General features: G+C 24.2%; 1 protein-coding gene and 1 long non-coding RNA gene across 3 annotated transcripts; both read right to left on the bottom strand.

Annotated features, from left to right (window-relative positions):
* Positions 1–380: 380 nt before the first annotated feature.
* LOC126549953 (uncharacterized) lies at positions 381–4,535 on the bottom strand. Its single transcript, XR_007603924.1, has 5 exons — positions 4,468–4,535; positions 4,214–4,249; positions 2,110–2,124; positions 777–809; positions 381–423 (listed from the first exon to the last, which is right to left on the bottom strand). It is a non-coding gene; the product is annotated as an uncharacterized LOC126549953 (long non-coding RNA).
* A 4,458-nt stretch (positions 4,536–8,993) lies between these two features.
* LOC114120378 (uncharacterized) lies at positions 8,994–19,471 on the bottom strand. Of its 2 annotated transcripts, none has more exons than XM_050201680.1 (12): positions 19,307–19,471; positions 18,814–18,828; positions 18,627–18,656; positions 18,316–18,369; positions 18,082–18,129; positions 16,585–16,611; positions 16,429–16,470; positions 16,177–16,233; positions 12,272–12,310; positions 10,982–11,035; positions 10,514–10,570; positions 8,994–9,145 (listed from the first exon to the last, which is right to left on the bottom strand). In XM_050201680.1, exons 1-12 carry the CDS (start codon positions 19,389–19,391, stop codon positions 9,009–9,011), a joined length of 645 nt encoding a protein of 214 aa, XP_050057637.1. In that variant the 5' UTR covers positions 19,392–19,471; the 3' UTR covers positions 8,994–9,008. The 2 variants fall into 2 exon arrangements, with proteins under 2 accessions (XP_050057637.1, XP_050057638.1); XM_050201681.1 differs by lacking the exon at positions 8,994–9,145 and adding an exon at positions 10,112–10,173.
* Between the last annotated feature and the right edge of the window lie 765 nt (positions 19,472–20,236).

Raw genomic sequence — 20,236 nt, 5'->3', positions numbered from 1 at the left:
TATGTTTGAATATGTGTTTAATATCACTTAGAAGCTTATAATTTTTATTAAAATTCCAACTATAATATTGAATAATAAAAACGATAACCCAAAAATAAAACTACAACAGGATGTGATAAAAATATGATTAATTGAAACAGAGGCAGAGTATCTAAATTCAAGACTCTACATAATATTTAATAAAACACGTTTTAATTAAAATATTGACGTATAATGTTTCACTGAATCAAAAAGGCGACCCAGATTAATCCAATGGACTAATAAAACGATTTTGAGAAACATTGGACATACAATTTTGGCCTCTTAGCTATCGATATAAAATATATATAAAAGTATAAAACAAAAAATTAAATCTTATTCTATATGGCTGAACTTATTTACTTTTTGTTGCACACCAACTTAAAGGTTCAAATTTAAAACCATCTACAAATAATTATAAATTAAACATTTTAATTAAATCTAAATTATACTACTTATATAAGTATTTAGTATTATTGATAGTATACATTTGATGCATTTTCCAAAACGATTATTTAGTAACATTTTGTATAAACTAACGTAGAGTAGAAGAAAAGATTTCTAAATAAATAAATTTCTTGTCATAGAATATTTTTTTATATTTTAAAATGAATTACTCATAATAATCTCAAACCATCTATTTAGAAATTACTATTGTTGTATAATTAAAATAATTATTAATTATAGATAGATATGGATCAAAATTGTATACACCATTTCTATTAAGATAATTTGAGTACTTTTTAAATATTACTCACTCGCTTTGATTGAATTGAAATCTCTATTGAATGCTAAAAAACAAAATACAAAAGAACCATTCTATTGAACTATACAACTATAGTGTAAATTATAAACTCTGTTGATATTCACATTTTATTAATTGAATTATAAGTTATAAGTTATTGTTTTATGTAATAATTTATATTTAAACGAACTGTGTTTTAAAAAAAAATACATTAACGATTAAAAAATTGTATCAGTAATAAAGTTGTACACACAACGAAAAACAGGTAATTCTCTTGCTGCTCATGACCGGTGCCAATAGAGTTGGTCAAAACAAATTAAATGAAAAATAATTTTAAAAAGTACGCATGTTGTGCATAGGTAACTAATATTATAGTATTGATATTAATAAAAGTAGATTAGTAAATTGAGAACTTTAACGATCCATATTTTTTAATTGCATCGAGACTATTGAATTAGTAAACCAAGGAGGAGTGGGATATTATTTATAATATATCGAAATTCCATCCATTTGACATATTAGTTTATTAATATTATATTATTTTTTTTATAGTTACAAAACGTTAATAAAAATAAACAATGTATAAATACGACAAAAATAATACTTGTTGTCATAATTTTATTTTTTTTTTATATTTTCCATAATTTTTTAATAGCTATATCATTCTTTCAATTAAATTATTTTCGCTGTTTGTATTCAATATTTTGTGTTCAATTTTTTATTTTCGCTATTTTAGAGGTGAATGGTAGCGAAAAATGGTTGCGATAAATTGGTTGGTTCGTAAAAACGTCGGACCTTATATGGTTGAGTTCTGTCATATTATAGGAATTAATTATGGTAGTTTTGTGTTATACCGTTACCAATATTAAGATATCATATCTAAAAATAGCTATATCAATGGATTTAGAATCACAGTTTGATGACAGTTATGCTATCATATGAGGTTTCTACAACAATAAAATATTATACCGTCATTTTATTGTCAACACTTGTATAATGTATAGGCTCTACTAAAATTCAAAATTATTTATGGAGGATAGTTGTTAATTTTCAGTTATAAATTTAAACTATTATTTTATTTTATAAATTTAATTATAATTATTTCATTATTGACATTACTTTATTGAATTATTGTAATTACGTATTATGTGTAACTATTTCAACAATGTTAAATATTTATTTCGGACATTTTTTGATAGGTATAATGTATATGCGCCCAAATGAAGTGTAACGATTTATAATGACCAATTTCCTGTGATGTTGTTAAGTTTAAGTACTAAACCATTTAAACTGAATAAATATACCTGAAATAATAAGTTAATTAATTATTTATATAAAAATCTTACTTTTGTAAGGACGATCTAAAAATTTGAACAATTGAAAACGAATTAATATATTAAGAAATAATTTTAGAATTATATTAAATAGTAATTTATTAAGGTATAATTAATTTAAATCAAAATGATTATGTAATCCACTTAAAAAATATTTTTTTTTTTGTATATATATTATATTATATATGGTTCAATACTTAATATAATATTTTACTTTTATGAGTTTTAGACATTAATATCAGCCATTCAAATTGTCCATCTTCTTTTCCTAACACCCTACATTCGGTATCACTACAGTGATATCCTTTTTTACGATATTGGTGAATTGCGGCCGAATGCCTAAACAAAGTTAAATGAAGGACGAGTGGCGGCCCGAGTTTATTAAGAGGTACGTTGTAACGAGACAAGATCGCGCACTGCGCAAGTTTCGCACTCATGTGTCGTACATTGGCGCGATGCACATCCAAAAATGCGCCGACGATCGACTATGCCTAATTCTAACGCAAACTAGATGGCGCATACCCCGCCGCCGTCGTTACGACCCAGTCTTTTATATTCTTTTTTATTTTCTTTCACTGGCTACAATTTCTTCTAAACAAAAACACCATATAAATACCACTAGTAAAAACCTCAAGAAAAATGTAAAAATAATCCGGAAGCTAAAAAATCATCAGAAAATTATTTAAAATATCAAAATGTACATCTCAAAATATCAATGTCAATGAACCCGAATACTACATATAAGACCGTCGAATCACACACTCTTCCCATACTAGACCTATTACCGGTAACTGGTCAAGCATACTCTGGAAGATATTAACGAACTTCATACGGTAACATACTAGCTACCCAAGTAAATTTAGCCACGACGAACTGTGTGCCCTCTCGAGATTTATTACAAGACGGTGACAACACCCGGTTGAACGGGACAATAATTGTATATTCTACTATACATTGCAATATAATTGTGTACTATATGGTACGGTAGAATATACGATATATTGCCTGTACGATACACCACAATTAGATTATATTTTACACCATGTTTTTATCAGCTAGACACTCAAGACGAAGCATCGCCATCCACCTCAAGACATACTCAAGAAACTGACGCCCGATCCATCTCGTGAGTTGTTATAAAATGTCCCCCTTTATAATTTTTATTTCCCCTTATATCTTTTTTATTGTATTTAAATGACGCTAAGTCAAATAACAAAAAGAAGATATAGTAAAACTAATTTATGTATGTAAAATATTGTATACATAAAGTCATAAAGAGTTAACGTTATATCAAAATCAAAGATTTGAAATTCGTTACAACGTATGCGTTCGACCATAACTATGTACACCAATATGACATCTCTAGTGTATATTATACGATATATTATAGGAATATAAAAGTATTTAAAATAATTTACTAATTTAATTATTGATACTACGTATTTTACAAATAACTAATTGTTATGTAATAATTTTTGTATACAAATTAAGTAGGTATATAGGTACACTTATAATTCTAACAATTGTTTTGCTCATCCAATATTTTATTTTTTAATAATTATGTAATAGTGTAAGGCACTTTTGTATAATTTAAATTGTTGTACCTAGAGAAGTTAAGTAGCTTATATTTTGATTATACTCGTATTTATATAATATTTTGTATTTAATTATTCTCAGATTGTTCAATTACTATTTAATCGGTTTAATTTATATAAAAAAAAATCATTACTCTGAATGATTATTAAATATTTGTCATATACTTTCCTTGTGGTTATGTAACCATATTTGAAATAATATGATAAATATATTGCCTCAAAAAATAAATATATATACACTACCAGATCATCTACTGCTGTCTATACTTAATAATAATTAAGGATATAAGTTTATAACAAATTTAACCATTTATAGTATTTGTGCACTTATTTGTGTGTTAACTTATTTGAAATAGTTTCTAGTTTTATTACTTTCGATTACACTAATTATTATGCAGTAAATCGATATCACCATCAATTAGAGTTATTTCTAATAAATAATATATGCTTAAATGATTCAAACAAATACATTGTTATATTTATATTTCATAAGCTGCCAACGTTTTATTTAGAAAACTTACTTCCAGGTTTTTCTTTTTCCTCCTTTTGATTTGCTTCTAGAATAATTTTTGAATTTAAATTAAAATACATACTTATAAATCATAATATTATACTAGTATAGTTGTATTTCTAACAGTAGTTGTTTTTCTCAACCCATATTTCATTTTTAATAATAATATAACACGACACACCTCTTTATTTGACTAAATATTAAAATTTGTTATCATTCTTATTTTTTGCAATCGATATGTTAAAATTAATTCGAAAAACTTACCATTGAAACAAACTAAATTGTAAACAAGTAACAAAAATTGTCTTATTTTATATTAATTAATATACGTATATACCTAATATATATTATGTCGTAGGCCAAGTGAAAAAATTAGTTTTTTGGGAAAAAACTAGGCTCTTTACAATAAGGTAGCCCATATGCGAATTACTTATTATTTTTCCAACCAGCCTGCTGTTTTTCAGGCTCATTGCATACAAACTAACAACAGTTAAGCCTTTTAAGAATTTCAATGATTTTATAATAATAACCATTTTAATTATTTTATTTTAATAGGGATATTTATAATAATAATATATAGTACATTATATGTAAGGTGTAAACTGAATAATTATATTACGATGTTTCTTAACGAGTTACCAAGTACAAAAATAATATTTAGAGAAACAGCGAAGAGACAATCGCAATTTAGAGAGCAGGGTTATAAAATTGTTTTTTCAAAATATCATGCAAATCAAATAACTGATATGCTTGTCGGAAAAACAAAGTATACTGTGTAGCTCAAGATGCTATGAAAACACCATTTGTAACAATAAGTAAATATTTCATATATATTTAATATTGTAATGTAATATTTTTTGTAATATTTCAATTAATTTTAATATTTTACTTATATTTTTATTTTTATTTTTTTGTTAGTAGTTTAAAATAAAACTCTTAATACAATAGTCGACAACTATTATCGTAATATAATAATTCAGTTTACATGTTACATATAATGTACTGAGTTATTATAAATAAATCTCTTAAAATAAAATAAGTAAAATGGTTATTACCATAAAGTGATTTTAGTTCTTAAAAGGCCTAACTACTGTTAATCTGTATGCAAGGAGCCTGAAAAACAGTAGGCTGTTTGAAAAAACAATAAGTATAGTTCACAAACAGGTTATTCCATTACAAGAAGCCTATTCTTTTAGCAAAAAAAAATAATTTTCCATATGGCCTATGACACAAACATAGATATATTAATTAATGAATAAGTATTTATTTTGAGTTTTTACTAAAAAATATTCAAATGGTAAATTAAGTCAAATATTGGAGACCTTGGTATAATATCGATTATATATATATTTAATTTTTAATAGCGATTTGATCAGAATCATCTCACCCAAAAAACTTTAAGTTATGTTGCATAATATATTAAACTCGTCTTCTAGATTTTTTTGAAAACCATAATCTCGTTCTCGTTCAAACACTAATACTTTTATCTACATTTATCACACATAATCGTGCGTCTTATTTTTTTTAAAATTTATTAAATCAAAATGGAAAATAATGTGGAAACTAAAATTATCAAAAAACAACTCTCTCCCATATATTTATCAAAACAAAAATTTAAAAATTAAAAATTATTAATGTATTATGAACAAATAAAATTATCTGAACGTGCAATCGAATTAATTAATTAACATCAACATTTACACCAAATACCAAATCAACACTAATAATTAACATAAAAATGAAAACTTCCAATTTCTCTCACTTCTGATAAATTAAAAATTAATTCAAAAAAATTGAACTAACCGAAATATTATCTATTTCTTATCAGTATTATTACTCGTAGTTAAAAAAAATAGATTACTCAAAAAAAAAAATGAACTTGGGCGTTAAATATACGAAAAAAAAAGATAAATTAAAAACCAAATTGAATGCTGTTAGTAAGAATATAGTTTACACACTCAAATGATAAATTCTTTCTATTTAGATTCTGAACGGAGTGATGAATGTATTGATTTTATAATGATGTGTTTTTTTTTTTTTTTTTTTGTGTCTGTCGACAACATTTGGAGCAGTAAAAATGCTTCGATTTTTGACTTCAGCCCCTCTTTGAAAAGAAAATTGAATCTAGTTGGTACTTTGGGGGGTCAAAAGTCAAAAATGTTCAATATTTTTGAAATGAATCGAGAAAAACCCCCAAAAAATGAGGGAAAACGGGATTTTTTACGCAAAACCAGTTTACGTCAAAATCGAATTTTTTATTTTGCTATAACTCAAAAACTAATCGATGTAAATACTTGAAATTTTCACCAAATGTTTATATTAGCGCTCTCCGTACACAGTTATTTTTTTAAAGAATTTTGAGTTTTTTTTGAACTATTTATAGACAATTGAAATTTTCAATTTTTCTAAGTATTTTTTTTTTTAAATGACGATAAAAATTTTTTGCCTGACCAGAAAATCTTGAAAATTTAATACAAGGTTTCTTATAAGTTTTTCTTAAAGTGATAAAAAAAAATCCGAAATCGTTAGTCACAATTTTTTTTTTTTAAGTTCTTAAAGTTCGAATTTATACGAAATATGTCAAAATTGCGAAAATTTGCAAGTAATTTTGTGGTTGGAAAATCGTAAAATTTTTTTCTTTTATAACTAAGTTTTGAAAATTTGGTACAAGGTTCTCCATAAATTTTTCTTCAAATATCTGTAAAAAAACTCTACCGGATTCAGACAAAAAAATTTTATGAGTGTTTGAAGTTTAAAGTTTTACAAAACCGTGTTAAATAACGATTTATCCTCAAACGATTTTAAATATTTGTTATTAATCAAAAAGTATAAGTCGTAGATACTTGAAAATTTTATCAGTTATTTAGATTGGCATTTTCTTTACATGATTTAATTTTCAAAATATTTTGAGTATTTTTGAGCTATTTATAGACAACTGAAATTTTCAATTTTTCTGAAAATTTTTTTTTGAAGTGTCGATAAAATTTTGTTGGCCCTATCAAAATAATTGAAAATTGTATACAAAGTTCCTCATATATTATTCTTATAGTGATAAAAAAATTATAAGAATACATAGGCACATTTTTTTTTTTATTAGCACTTGAAGTTCAAATTTTGACAAAAATTCGTCAAAATTATGAATATTTGCAAATTATTTTGTAGGTATAATTCATAAAAATGTTTGTATAGGTAGCTAAGAGTTGAAAATTTAATACAAGATTTTTCATAAGTTTAGCTTACAATAATTATAAAAGAACTTAAATGTTGGTGTATTCAGGCCATTAAAACATAAACCACCTTTTTCACCATCCACTGGGAATTATATCCTAGGCTGACAAATCATCTTCGTTCAGAATCGTTTTTCGTATACAATGATGATACCTATCATTGCATTCAAATTTAACCTACCCTAGTCCGAGGTCTACCCCGCCCCCTAATGTACAGCAGAATGGTACCCACTTGCCCACTTTTTTTTTAAATTTACTTCTTATATATTTTTAGTATAGATAGTAAAAGATTTTAACACTAAAAAAATGGTATAAAAACAAAACCATGAAAAACTAAAAAATTTAAATTTTTTATCTTGTAAAATGTCTAAATAATCTTACAACCAGACAACCTTACTTTGTAGTTTAAATATATATAATTAACTTCGTTGCCCGTTAAAAATGCCAATGCTATAATATGATTCACTAAGACATTTTCATTGACCATTTTGATTCTCAAAAAACTTGTTCAAGCACCACTTTAAAGTGCGAAGTTTGTAAAATGCTTTCGTATTGCACACTAAATTTATGGTACGATTTTACGAATGTACCGTATAAATTGAAAGCATCGATCTATCATTGTTTAGACTCTACGTTTATCAGTCAATGAGTTAGTCAAGTAATAATATTATAGTCATTCTGCTTGGCGTTGCCCGTGAGATTCTTATGATTATGCGAGCAGTATATTATCATGTAGGCAATCCACCCTTGGTGGATTGCGGACCCCACGAGGTGTATAACTACGTAATTTTATAATATCTAACCCATTAAGTTTCAAAGTAATATAATTTTTTTTTTTTTACTACAGTGGATAAAATACAATAATGTGCCATCTCGTGGTTTTCATATTGTTATGTTAGTCTATTGCTGTGATTTTGAGATTTACTGTAGACATTGACTTATTTCGCTAATTCTTATTTTTGTTGTTATGGTTTTCACAATAAATAAAAACAAGTCTACAACTATTATATTCAAATGAACCAACAGCAACTTTAATATAATTTAATTTCTTGCTAGACAGCGACGTCATTACATTACATATTATTACATTTACATAATAATCTTCTCCTGCGACCAATAGGAGCGAATCATAAGTGAAAAATGTTACAAAAACGGGGAAAATAAATAATAATAATAAAAAATTGTTACTACGGTTACCGAAAATAAAATAATAATAATAAAAGTCTACGTAACAGGCCATTATTTATCATAGGTAATTGATAACTCCTTTGTTTTTAAAGTTAGAGAATCGATCAAATTCCATAAACCTTCTCCGCAATGAGCTCTTCAATTAAAAAAAAAAAAAAAATCATAACGATCGGTTCAATAGTTTCCGAGATCATATCACTCAAAGGTTTTCATTTTCACATTTATAATATATTAGATAAGTAATACGTTATTAAAAAGTTATGCATTTGAATAAACTATGAAAAATGGTAGATAATTCATAGTTTTCATAATATTTAAAGTAGTGTTATACTAAATTTTATTAGTATCAATGTCATATAAATTTAACATAATATTGTAAATAATTATTAATTATACGAGTATATGATGATCAAATCTGATCTGATAAAAAAAAAAAAAACAATACACCACAAATAATAACAAAATGTGTGATTTTGGTTTACCTCTTAAAGTTTTAAAATGAGCCAGCTGATGTTTTTTCGGCAAACCTAAAAAATAAAAGTTGTGATTTTATTGTAACTTTGTACGAATAATTATTTAATTATAGGTAGGTACCAAAAGTGGACTTTTTTCCAATACCCATTTACACCAAAAGAGTACCTTTTCCTTTTCCACCAAATGAAATCCATCTAATTTAACCAAGTTTTTACCAAAAAAATTGTCGATTTGTTTAATACACTTATATTAAAACTTTTAATACATTTATAAGTTAATTTAACATGCTGGATAAAAAAAGGAAATATTATTGTATATTTTAGGTATATATATATTTTATTCATACATATAATTGGTTGATATATTTTTTATTTTTTATTGTAGAATACCAACACTTTTTGTGAGTTATTTAGATTGATGTAAAATGTATATACATATAATCAATGTAATGTAATATGTATATTTTTCGTTTATCATATTTGAGAATCGTATGTTAAACCGTGATCATAACTATCACATATATATATATTATATATAGATTGACGATTAACCAAGATAATATCTAATACAAGATAATATTTTATGAACAAGTGAAAAGCTTGCTCAGTTTAAATTATGCATTACAACTGTGTGTGTTAAAATAAAACGTAATTTTTAAAATTTATAATTTTGTTATGGCTAAAATTGTTGAAAGTTAACGTAGGAATAAAACATTTATACTTAACAATTTTAAATTTAGCTAACTAATTTAACTTAATACATGGATACAATTTATACATAGCTAAAATATACCTAAAATAATATTATATAATTTTTTCAACCCAACATTAGTATGTTAAATAAACTTAATACGGTATTAAAAGCTTTAATATAAGCGTAGTAGATATACAAATTATTTTGGTAAAAACGTGATTAAATTTGGTGGATTTCATTTGGTAGAAACTTATATTGATGAAAAAGGTACGCTTTTGGTGGAAACGGGCATCGTCTTTTTAATAAATACTTTTCTCTCCGATATAAAATAAGAGGATTACCTATATGTTGCCTAATTTCGTATATATGTGTGAATAATACCTATAAACTAATTATTATAGGTAATTCATAAACAATACGGTTTGGTAGTGACTATATAAAATATTGACAATACCAAGAAACTATTCATAGATATTCATTTTAAATGATTATTGTTATATATAAATAAATTATTATTTTGTAACTATTAAATGCCTCTACTACTCTCAAAGACTTAACAAAACTAAACAACAATTTTCGTAATAGTTATATACTATAATTGACAAATATTTTGAGAAGGATTTAAATGAATAATAAAACATTTGTTTTGCTATACATTTTAGGGTAATTGAATCACAAAAAATCATCAATTATTCATTTAAAAAAAAGACATTACATTATGTAATTACCTGTATTCTTTACTATACGTTTTATATAATATTTGCTATACATAATTTCATCTATAACTAAAAACAAATCAACAAAGGTATTAATGAAATATTAAAAGCAACGAAGCAGTATTTAAAATTTAGATATATTAACTATATGAACATCATTCATTCACTTCGAATAAAAATCAATTTGAACAATTTGAACTACGCGAAACTTTCAATCAAGAATTAAGACTAATCAGTAAATTTGATGATTCAATACAATATTCAGCTAATTCATTCGCAAAATTAAATTATTGTGATTAAATTCTTATATTTTCGTCGTTGATCGTAGTATAATATTTTCATTGTAGTTTAAAATGAATATTGGTGCATAACTATATTGACTAATGCTACATCAATAAATAACTTACTTCAATCAAGTATTTAATATTTTAATATCTTAGAAATATAATTTAAAATAATTATAAATAAAAACTTAAATACATATTTTATCACTTTCTTCGCGAATAAATTCTGGAAGGTCGTCTTTGTTAATAACTAAAAGTAAAATAAAACTTTAATTATAATATTCAACTTATAAAATATAGTTATAAAGTTACACATTTTACCATATGTAAAAACATAGTATTTAGTTAAAATTTCTATTTATTTTTATGTAATTATATTGATTATTAAACTAAATCAATGGAAAACTCATAATAATAATTATAGTGTGTAATGGAATTCACATACAAATAACAATAACCTAAATCTATATAGTATCTTTATAAGTATTTAAAACACGAAGTTAACTATCAAAAATTTTAAAACATCTGAATTTGTGTTCAATAAAAATGTTTTGTGAATGTTTATTGTATGTTGTTTGTAAAACGTAGGATGATAAAAGATTGATTAATAAATATCAGTCTTAATTATTTTTTTTAACTTTTCTTATAAAATATATGGAGTGTAAAGTAGCAAGGTATTATACTACTAAATGCATTATGTATATTATGTGAGTCTAGAACTTTCCGGCGCTGCAATTTCGGCGATTAAAATAAAAATACAATATGTTACAGTGAAAATTAATTTTAGTATAAAATTATGTGTAACTTACAGTCCCATATAAAAAGATTAAGTTAATTTAATAAGTATTCCATACTAAATGTATAAAATTAAATTTCAACAACATTCATGACTATAAAAATAGTATCATAATAGTATAATACCTATAAGTAGTTATAGTAATAAATATATTATAAATCAAGACACGAACAAACGTTTTTTTAAATAAGTCGATAGATTTGATAATAATGACATTCGAACATTTATCAAGGGAATATCAAATAATATAGCAATATAATAAAATGTTTATTATAGTTTTAACATTTTTTTTTTCGTATCTACATAGTTGACTATATTATAATATTATTTTTTAAATATATATTATAAATAAATAAATAATTGGCTAAAGTTATACATTATTTTATACCGAAAATAACTTTTATGCATATATTTTGTCATTATCGCCGAGAAGTCCTATTCTCATATTATGAACATATAATTAAATCAATTTATAACTTTAATTATTTGAATAAAGAAGCCACTCATTATTAATTAACTAATATAAAAAATAAAACATTTTTTCATCTTATTATTTATTGTCAGTTAGCCTTATTTATTTTTTTCATTTTCTAAGTTCAATAATAATCTATTAACATTCTCTGAAATTAATTTATATAAATTATACACATTATAATATAATATTAACTAAATATATGATAAAACTTTTACCGTTTATATCACACCAAGTTTTAACTGATAACATATTATCTAAAAAGATAAAATAATAATTTTTCTATGTTTTCTGATAAAAACAAAATTGCATTACGTAATGCTAACCTTACTGTATTAGAAAGTCAATATTTATTAAATTACTTATATTAAATTTACTATAAAAATTTATTTATTCTAAAATATTAGCTTAACAATACTATTATTTTTTTTTCAAGCATACAGTTTATTCTTATGTTATAACTATTGACAGTATTCAATAATGACTATTGTTATTTATTGTATACATTTTTAACGTTAATATTATAATACTTTCATCGTGCCGCTTTTGATTAGTTTAACTTTAACGTTAATCTATCAAAATATATCAGCTAATCGTGAGTACGGCGTTCTAGACTTCTGGTATTATGTTAAATTACGTTTTGCTTAATATGTGTACTTTTATTTGTCTCCTTATGAACACTAGTTCTTTTAAAAATTTAAGTTTACTGACATGGCTGAGCTTTAATTTAATTTTTTTTCTACGGGAGTCGCTTAGGTATTTACCTGTTTGTTAGACTTTTTTTGACGGGAGCCGTTTGGAAATAAGTAAACAATAGACGGAAGCCGTTTGGGATCCGACAGAAATTATGAGTATGCAATACTAACATAACGAATGATACAACTCATCAATATATTTTGCTTAATAAAACATTCAATATTTGTCAAAAAGCCATTATGTCTTTTCTTTCTTAATTATTATATTATGACGTATTCGTATTATATGGTATTGAAAATTCGAGGTTACGTTAATTCCACCAGAACTTTTTATATTCATGGATAAGGTATATCGATTCCACCAGTATTGACTCAGTACAGGTATATTCTAAAAACATCCTATCGATTCCTCCAGGGAAATAATAATAATCTTCCGGTACAAAAGTTATCGTTTTATAGATTATAATTTATCGTTATAATTAATTAAATTATAATATTTAAATGATTTATTTTATTTCGTATATATTATATATATTGTATTGTATTTATTATATTGATGATTAATTAAATTATAATATTTAAATTATCAGGAAATGTTGAATTATTTAGAAGGTCTAAAAATTCCGGTATATCCGAGTGACCGAGTTGGGTTCCAAGTACTAGGGTCGAATAGCTCGCACTACACTAATTACGGTGTAGACGAACCTTTTTGAACGAATTGCGTCCCGGACGCAATTCGTGTTACCTTTTAAGTTAACATTTTTTTTGAGCTTTCCAATGGTTTCCAAATTTATTTTAAATTTTTTTTTTTTTTAAAAAAAAAAAAACAAAAATAATAATAAATATTTATTTATCATTAACATAATAATGTTAAATAAAAACTTGTTTTTAGTGGTTAGTACTTTTGGGCCGGAGCTATACATGGCGTATTTGGCGGGGTTTAAACGTTGCGTATTCCGCGGCGTTTATTAAAAATAAACCAATGCATTTTTAGTTCGATGGGCAACGCGACGGAATACGCCGTGTGTAGTTATAGCCTTATAGATATTTTCGATAAAAATATTAGAGACCATACGGACTTCCCATTTCCCAATCGATAAGTAACTATGGATTACAACCGAGACATTATATTATAAGATAATATAGTATACACTTTACAGCATCCCTAATGTGTAATGCTAACACCACTGTAGTGATTAGATCAAATTAGGTATAACAAATAAAATTAGTGACACCAGAATTCAATTCCTACATTATTTTGGACTGGTCTGCGATCATATGCACTGTGTTCAATATTAAATTCAATTATTGATAATATTATTAGTTAAAACGTTTTATTAAAATGGAAAATGAACTTATTATGTCAACAATGTTAAGTGAAAAAGGTGAAAATATATTAAAAGTTGTTAATGATTTTAAATTTGGTAGTCACAAAAATTACTCAAATGGAGATATTAGATGGAGATGTACAAATAAAAACTGCAGAGCTTTTTTACGAATAGATGCTGAAGATAAAATAAAGGTTAGTGCCAGTAATTAAATTCACAATCACGATAAAATAGAAGTAAATATTCTGAATCGCCAAAAATTTAGTAATAGTTTAAAACGTAAAGCGATTACAGACATATCAGAACGACCAAGTAAATTATTTCATACACTATTAAAAAAAGAAAACGTGCCCACACTAACAATAACTGATGTTACATATTATATAACTTGACATATTGTCTTTATTATGGTAACATCACTTTAAGAACCCCTTACAATAATTAACCGTAGATGAAAAGGTAACACGAATTGCGTCCAGGACGCAATTCGTTCAAAAAGGTTCGTTTACCGGTTTTGGTACGCAATTCGTGTGTACCAACTAATTAGGTCCCTAATTTTCCTTTTATGAGTATTAAAAATGGGCGCCCGGGAATTGGGCCACAATTCACCTTTTTTTCCAAAGGTATACGATAATTGGGCCACTATTACATTTTAAATTGTAATAAAATAATATTTAATATAATACATCTTTTAATATAAATTGATACAATTCCTAATATTGCAGCGCAATGAAACTTTACTTGAAGCGACTGCGTATGCCTTATCAAAAGGTAATAAATTATCCAGTATCTCATGATATAGAATTATCAATTGTCATCAAAAGAAATGGATAAAACTAGTTATACGCGTAGTGTTCAAAGATTATAAAACCTAACTCAACCTACAAATGCCGTTGAGTCTTTTCATTCACATTTCAAAAATTATTTCTATATGCCTCATTTAAATATCCATAATTTTTTAAATGTTGTATTGCAACTTCAATTAGAAGTTTATATTAAGATTGGAAATATAGGAACAATAAAAATAAGAAAACGAACTTTAGTTCGACAAAAGTTTATTCTTGAAATTAAAAAATATGAAGAAGGGGAAAAACCCGATTTGAATATGTACAATCTGTATCATGTTATTAAAAAAAAAAAAAAAATCATGTTTTTAAATATTATATTAGAAAAAAATTATTTCATATTATTTATTTTTTGACTAACTTTATGGCCCTTATATTATATTTGTAAAATGAGTATTGGCATTCTTTATAAAAATTATTTCATATTTGACTAATTTTATGGACCTTGTTGTATATTAAATTAGTTAAATCTGTATGGAAGTATTTAAAAAAAAATATATTAATTATTTGACGAATTGTTTTTTTATATGTTAAAAAAATAATAATTAGTTAATAAACATTATATATTTGTATTAAAAGTATATTTGTGAGCTATACTTTTGTGGCCCAATCTCCGGGTAGAAAAATGTAAACAAACATTTTATACAAAACAGGTAGTTAAAATGTGGTCCAATTCCCGGGCGTCCTTAAAAATGTGTATTAAAATTGTCTTTCCCATTTTAACAGACCGAAAAAAAACTACACTTAACTCAAAAAAAAAAAAAAATGTATAAATGAAAAAAAAATAAAATGCAGAAATACTTAATGGATTTGATTTTGTAAAAGTAAGTCTAATAAATTATTCAAACATAAGTATGTAGTTTTTTAAATAATATTTTATTTTTATTTATACTATACAATATTTATTTTTATAATTTATTCATAACATTTGTAATATTTTTTTCATGATTTAATATCTACATATTTATTACAACATAATTTGTAAAATTCTAACAATTTATGTTTTATACAGCAAAGAAACTGATAAAAAAATATTTTTAACCATATCTTTGATCGTAATAGATCATGAACGGTTCTTAGTCTGTTAAAATAGGAAGGGAAATTTTATTACAGTGTTGTATTCACTAAAAGAAAATAAGAGACCCAAGTAGTGTAGTACCTGTAAAAATGTCGGAACTAACTAAGTACCTAGTATAACAATTTTTAATACGGTATTCAATTACTAACTAAGGATGCAGCCTAAAATAATTTATACCTGGGTCTAGAATATTCTCCACCAGGTGTTTCGTATATGCCGATGTACATTTATCAACTGAAATATCAAAATGGATTTAATATCTTGTAGTGAATACCTTTTACAATTAAAATACACTACGAATATATTATTTTATAATTACAAATAAGGTAATTATTATAATGTTTTTAAAAACATATTATTATTACTTATAAATTCTAATTTAAATAATAATAATAAAAAATAACTATAAACAAACTAAGATTAACTTACTATTAACATTTCTATCAATAAAAAAATTCTTAAAATAAGCTTCTAAAAAAAAAAAAAGCTCTATTTAATCATGTTAAAAAAAAACTACCTAGACAATATAAACATATATAAAATCCTTTTAAAGATTAAAGATAATTGGTAAATTAAATAATTTACTAATATATGATGTAGCCACGGATTCATCTAAAACAAATTAATTTAAGTTATTATTTATTATCATATTATAAGTGAAAATATATACTAAATGTAAGCACAGTAAGCACACATTGTTATTATAGTCATTTAAGCTTTTAAAATTGACAAAATCCTGACAAAAGAAGTTCATGATTATAAAAGAAGATATCACGTTTGGGTGGGATCAAAAATTCAGTTATACCTACTCGATTACCTAATTAAATGTAATTTAATGCCAAATCGGAAATTCGATGCATTTTTGTGTACGTGGAACACTTGAATTCAATCGAAATGATAGCGTTAAGACAAAGGCAAATTAATAAATTATAGGATGCAAATATTTTCTAACCAAACCAGATTTAAAAATATGTCGAAAAATCACCCAGCTATTTTTTATACGTAACACTGAGGACTGAAGTAAAAGATATATTGAGCTTAGTTCATGTTCAGCCCTGAACCACACAACATCCACAATAGCGTTTTGGCAGTCATAGGTATACATGTAAATTGAAATAATGTATTTGTACAACAATATTACACGTTACTATCTAAAATTTTAGGACGAATGCTGATTTTGAATAAACTTTGTCACTAAAAAGTCACTCAGTGTACACTTTAAATAATAATTAATACAGAGAAATAAAGACGTTCTATACATGAAAAAAAAAAAATAAATACAAATCAAGATTTTCTTTTAGAAAATATTTACATAATTCACTGACTGTCAGACTAAACATTGCTTATTTGCGCCAAAATAAAAAAAGTATATTTTTTTCCGACAGTTCATTTGCTCCAAATTTACCTGGTAAAATTATAATAAAGTAATATTTTTTTTTCTCAAATAATAATCAATACAATTCTTAAATTATAGTCAATCGTATGGATTTTTAAAAAATAATAATCAATAATACACATTTTAAGTAATCATAATAAAATATAAATAAATACATTATACATATCATACATAACATGACGTCATCCAAATATTTATTATAATTAAATGAAACCATTTTTGTACATTTACCATAACATATTCATAACGTGTTAATTTTTTGTTTTTAAAATTTATCGACTTATAAAAATAATTTTACTAACCTAAATGTTTACGCAGGTAAATTTAGCGCAAATGGGTTGTCAGATAAAACAAGCCTTTTTTTTTGGGTGGGGGGGGGTTGCAAATGGGTAATCCCTGTCTGACTAGTAAAGTATTTTATATTATTGAATAGTATTGGATATAGTATTATTAAATTTTTTTTTGTATTTTTACCAATCACATATTATCTTATTATATATGTTATAGAATTAATGCAAATTATAGGCAATTTATTAATTTTATATCATAATATGTTCATTGTTCAGTACTAAACATGTATACCACGTTATCTATTTTAAAGAGGCACAATTACAGTTTTTATTATTTGGATAGAACAGGAAAAATCTAAAATCTGTTTAATAATATGTTCACAAGTTATATCTTACATTTTACTAAATCTTCTTGGGTTTTAAATTTCCATTTGGGATGTCTAACTAAAACATACAAAAATAAATTCATGTTAATAATTAAGACACGTATTTGTTTTTTCAATTTTAAAGACGTTCTACATAGAAAATCGTAGTTCAAAAGAGCCAATTGTGATAGGTATAAATGTATAATACGTATTTAAGTATTATTTTATTAGTGTAATCGATTAACGATTAATTGTAAAAACTTACTCAAAGTAATATTCTCATCCACAAATTCGGATAAACTATTAAATGGATGACAAACTTAAAAAAAAAAAATGATTCAATATTAATTTTATAAAATAATCATTATACATCGTCATCATTTAATATAACTTATACTTAATTAATTTGTTTATTCAAAATTAAAAAAATCCATTCTAAAATTATTTACTTTTGAAAATTATTAACATAAGTACTATACATCAAAGATTCTTTATTTTGTATTTTATAATAAATAATGATCATTAATTATAAATACATTTTCTGAAATACGTTTACAATAGTAACTATGTACATACTTGTGTCAAAACCTATAGTTCTCAAATCATCTGTTAAGATATTTTGTTGATAACAATAAAATTAGTTAACATTGATAGATAGTATGCAAATATTCCAATTTTTATCGTTAATATATTATATCCTAGCATAGAAATTTACTACTGTTAATTAAATAAATACATTTTTTACATAAAACTGTAATCTTACCTTGACACTTTTCAGCTTAAAAAACAAGTTAATGATTTTTATTATATTTAATTATTTTTAATGAATAAACGATATATTTTATCAATAATGTTTTCTTTTTTAAAAATCCATATTTAATTTATAAAACATAAATGTGTCCGAAATTGTGATTTTAATTTTAATTTTTATTTATTTTCGCTGTTGTGCTTATAAAAATATTTTACAATAACAAACATTTTAATCGATAAATATGTAGTACCTCATTTTGTATTCTTCAAAATCATTATTTTTTTTAATAATTTAGTAGTGCTTATCTCAATATTCTTTTTATATAGATACCTAATATTTGAACCTAATTTTTTTTTATCCACACAACATTTTTCCTACATATATTTATATAAAATAAAACTTATAATAATTATGGTTTTTTTCGAGAAATTAAGGGAAATAATCCGCTTTTATTTTTGTTACTTAAAAATTAGAAATAATGTAATTTAATATATTGAAAATATACTTGATACATCCAAATCGCCATTGACGAAAATAACGACTACAGTCATATAATATATAATCGTTAAATTACTTATTGAAAAATACATGTTCAATTTCTAAACTTTAGCTTTTCTAGAAATTGTACTGTTATCCAATATTCTAATAAACGACTAACGAAAAAATGTAAAATCTATAAAATAGTATATAAAGTATTGTTCTTTGAAACATGTGTGAACAGGTATAACTGTTCAAAATACATAAACAAATAATTGTACACTTGTACAATTTTTAAAACTAAACTTGCTGCTACAGAAGTTTCTAAACATCATTTTTTAAGTTATACAATTTTTAAACTTTTGATATACAACGAGCTCAATATATTTGAAAACAATCGAGTATCATATATCAATAGTAAATTTCCGAATTCTGATTTTTGAATATTAATAAGGACAATCAATGTATATTAAGAATATTTTTAAAAACCCATCTCTTTTATTTTACGCGTAAGGCATATCACATTTTGATTTTTAAATAACAGCAAAATATTATTTTCCATTATTTTAATTAACTTGGAATAATAAACAATAAAAGTAATTATGATGATAAAGGTATATGTTTAATAATAGTTGAAATTATAAAAAACCATAAAAACTTCTTTTGGTTTGAAAAATTGTTTCCTTATTTTTGCACATAAAATAGGTACTGTATTTAAAACTATAATATCTACACAATTCACAGAGTAATGACAGATAACATTGCTGTAATAATCTACTCGCATTTTAAAGATATATTATGAATTATCTAATTAGTTATATCATTCTACAGACATAATTAATACATTTTGGAATAAAGTTTAATGTTCTAAATAAGTTACGAAATTAACACAACTAACATTATTTCATATGAAAATGTATTAGTAAAGTAATAAAATACATTAGGTAAATGAAAAATA

Source organism: Aphis gossypii, chromosome 2, assembly GCF_020184175.1.
Source record: "Aphis gossypii isolate Hap1 chromosome 2, ASM2018417v2, whole genome shotgun sequence".
Lineage (NCBI taxonomy): Eukaryota > Metazoa > Arthropoda > Insecta > Hemiptera > Aphididae > Aphis > Aphis gossypii.
The sequence above is the reverse complement of the archived record's forward strand: the minus strand, read 5'-3'. Positions and strand labels throughout refer to the sequence as shown.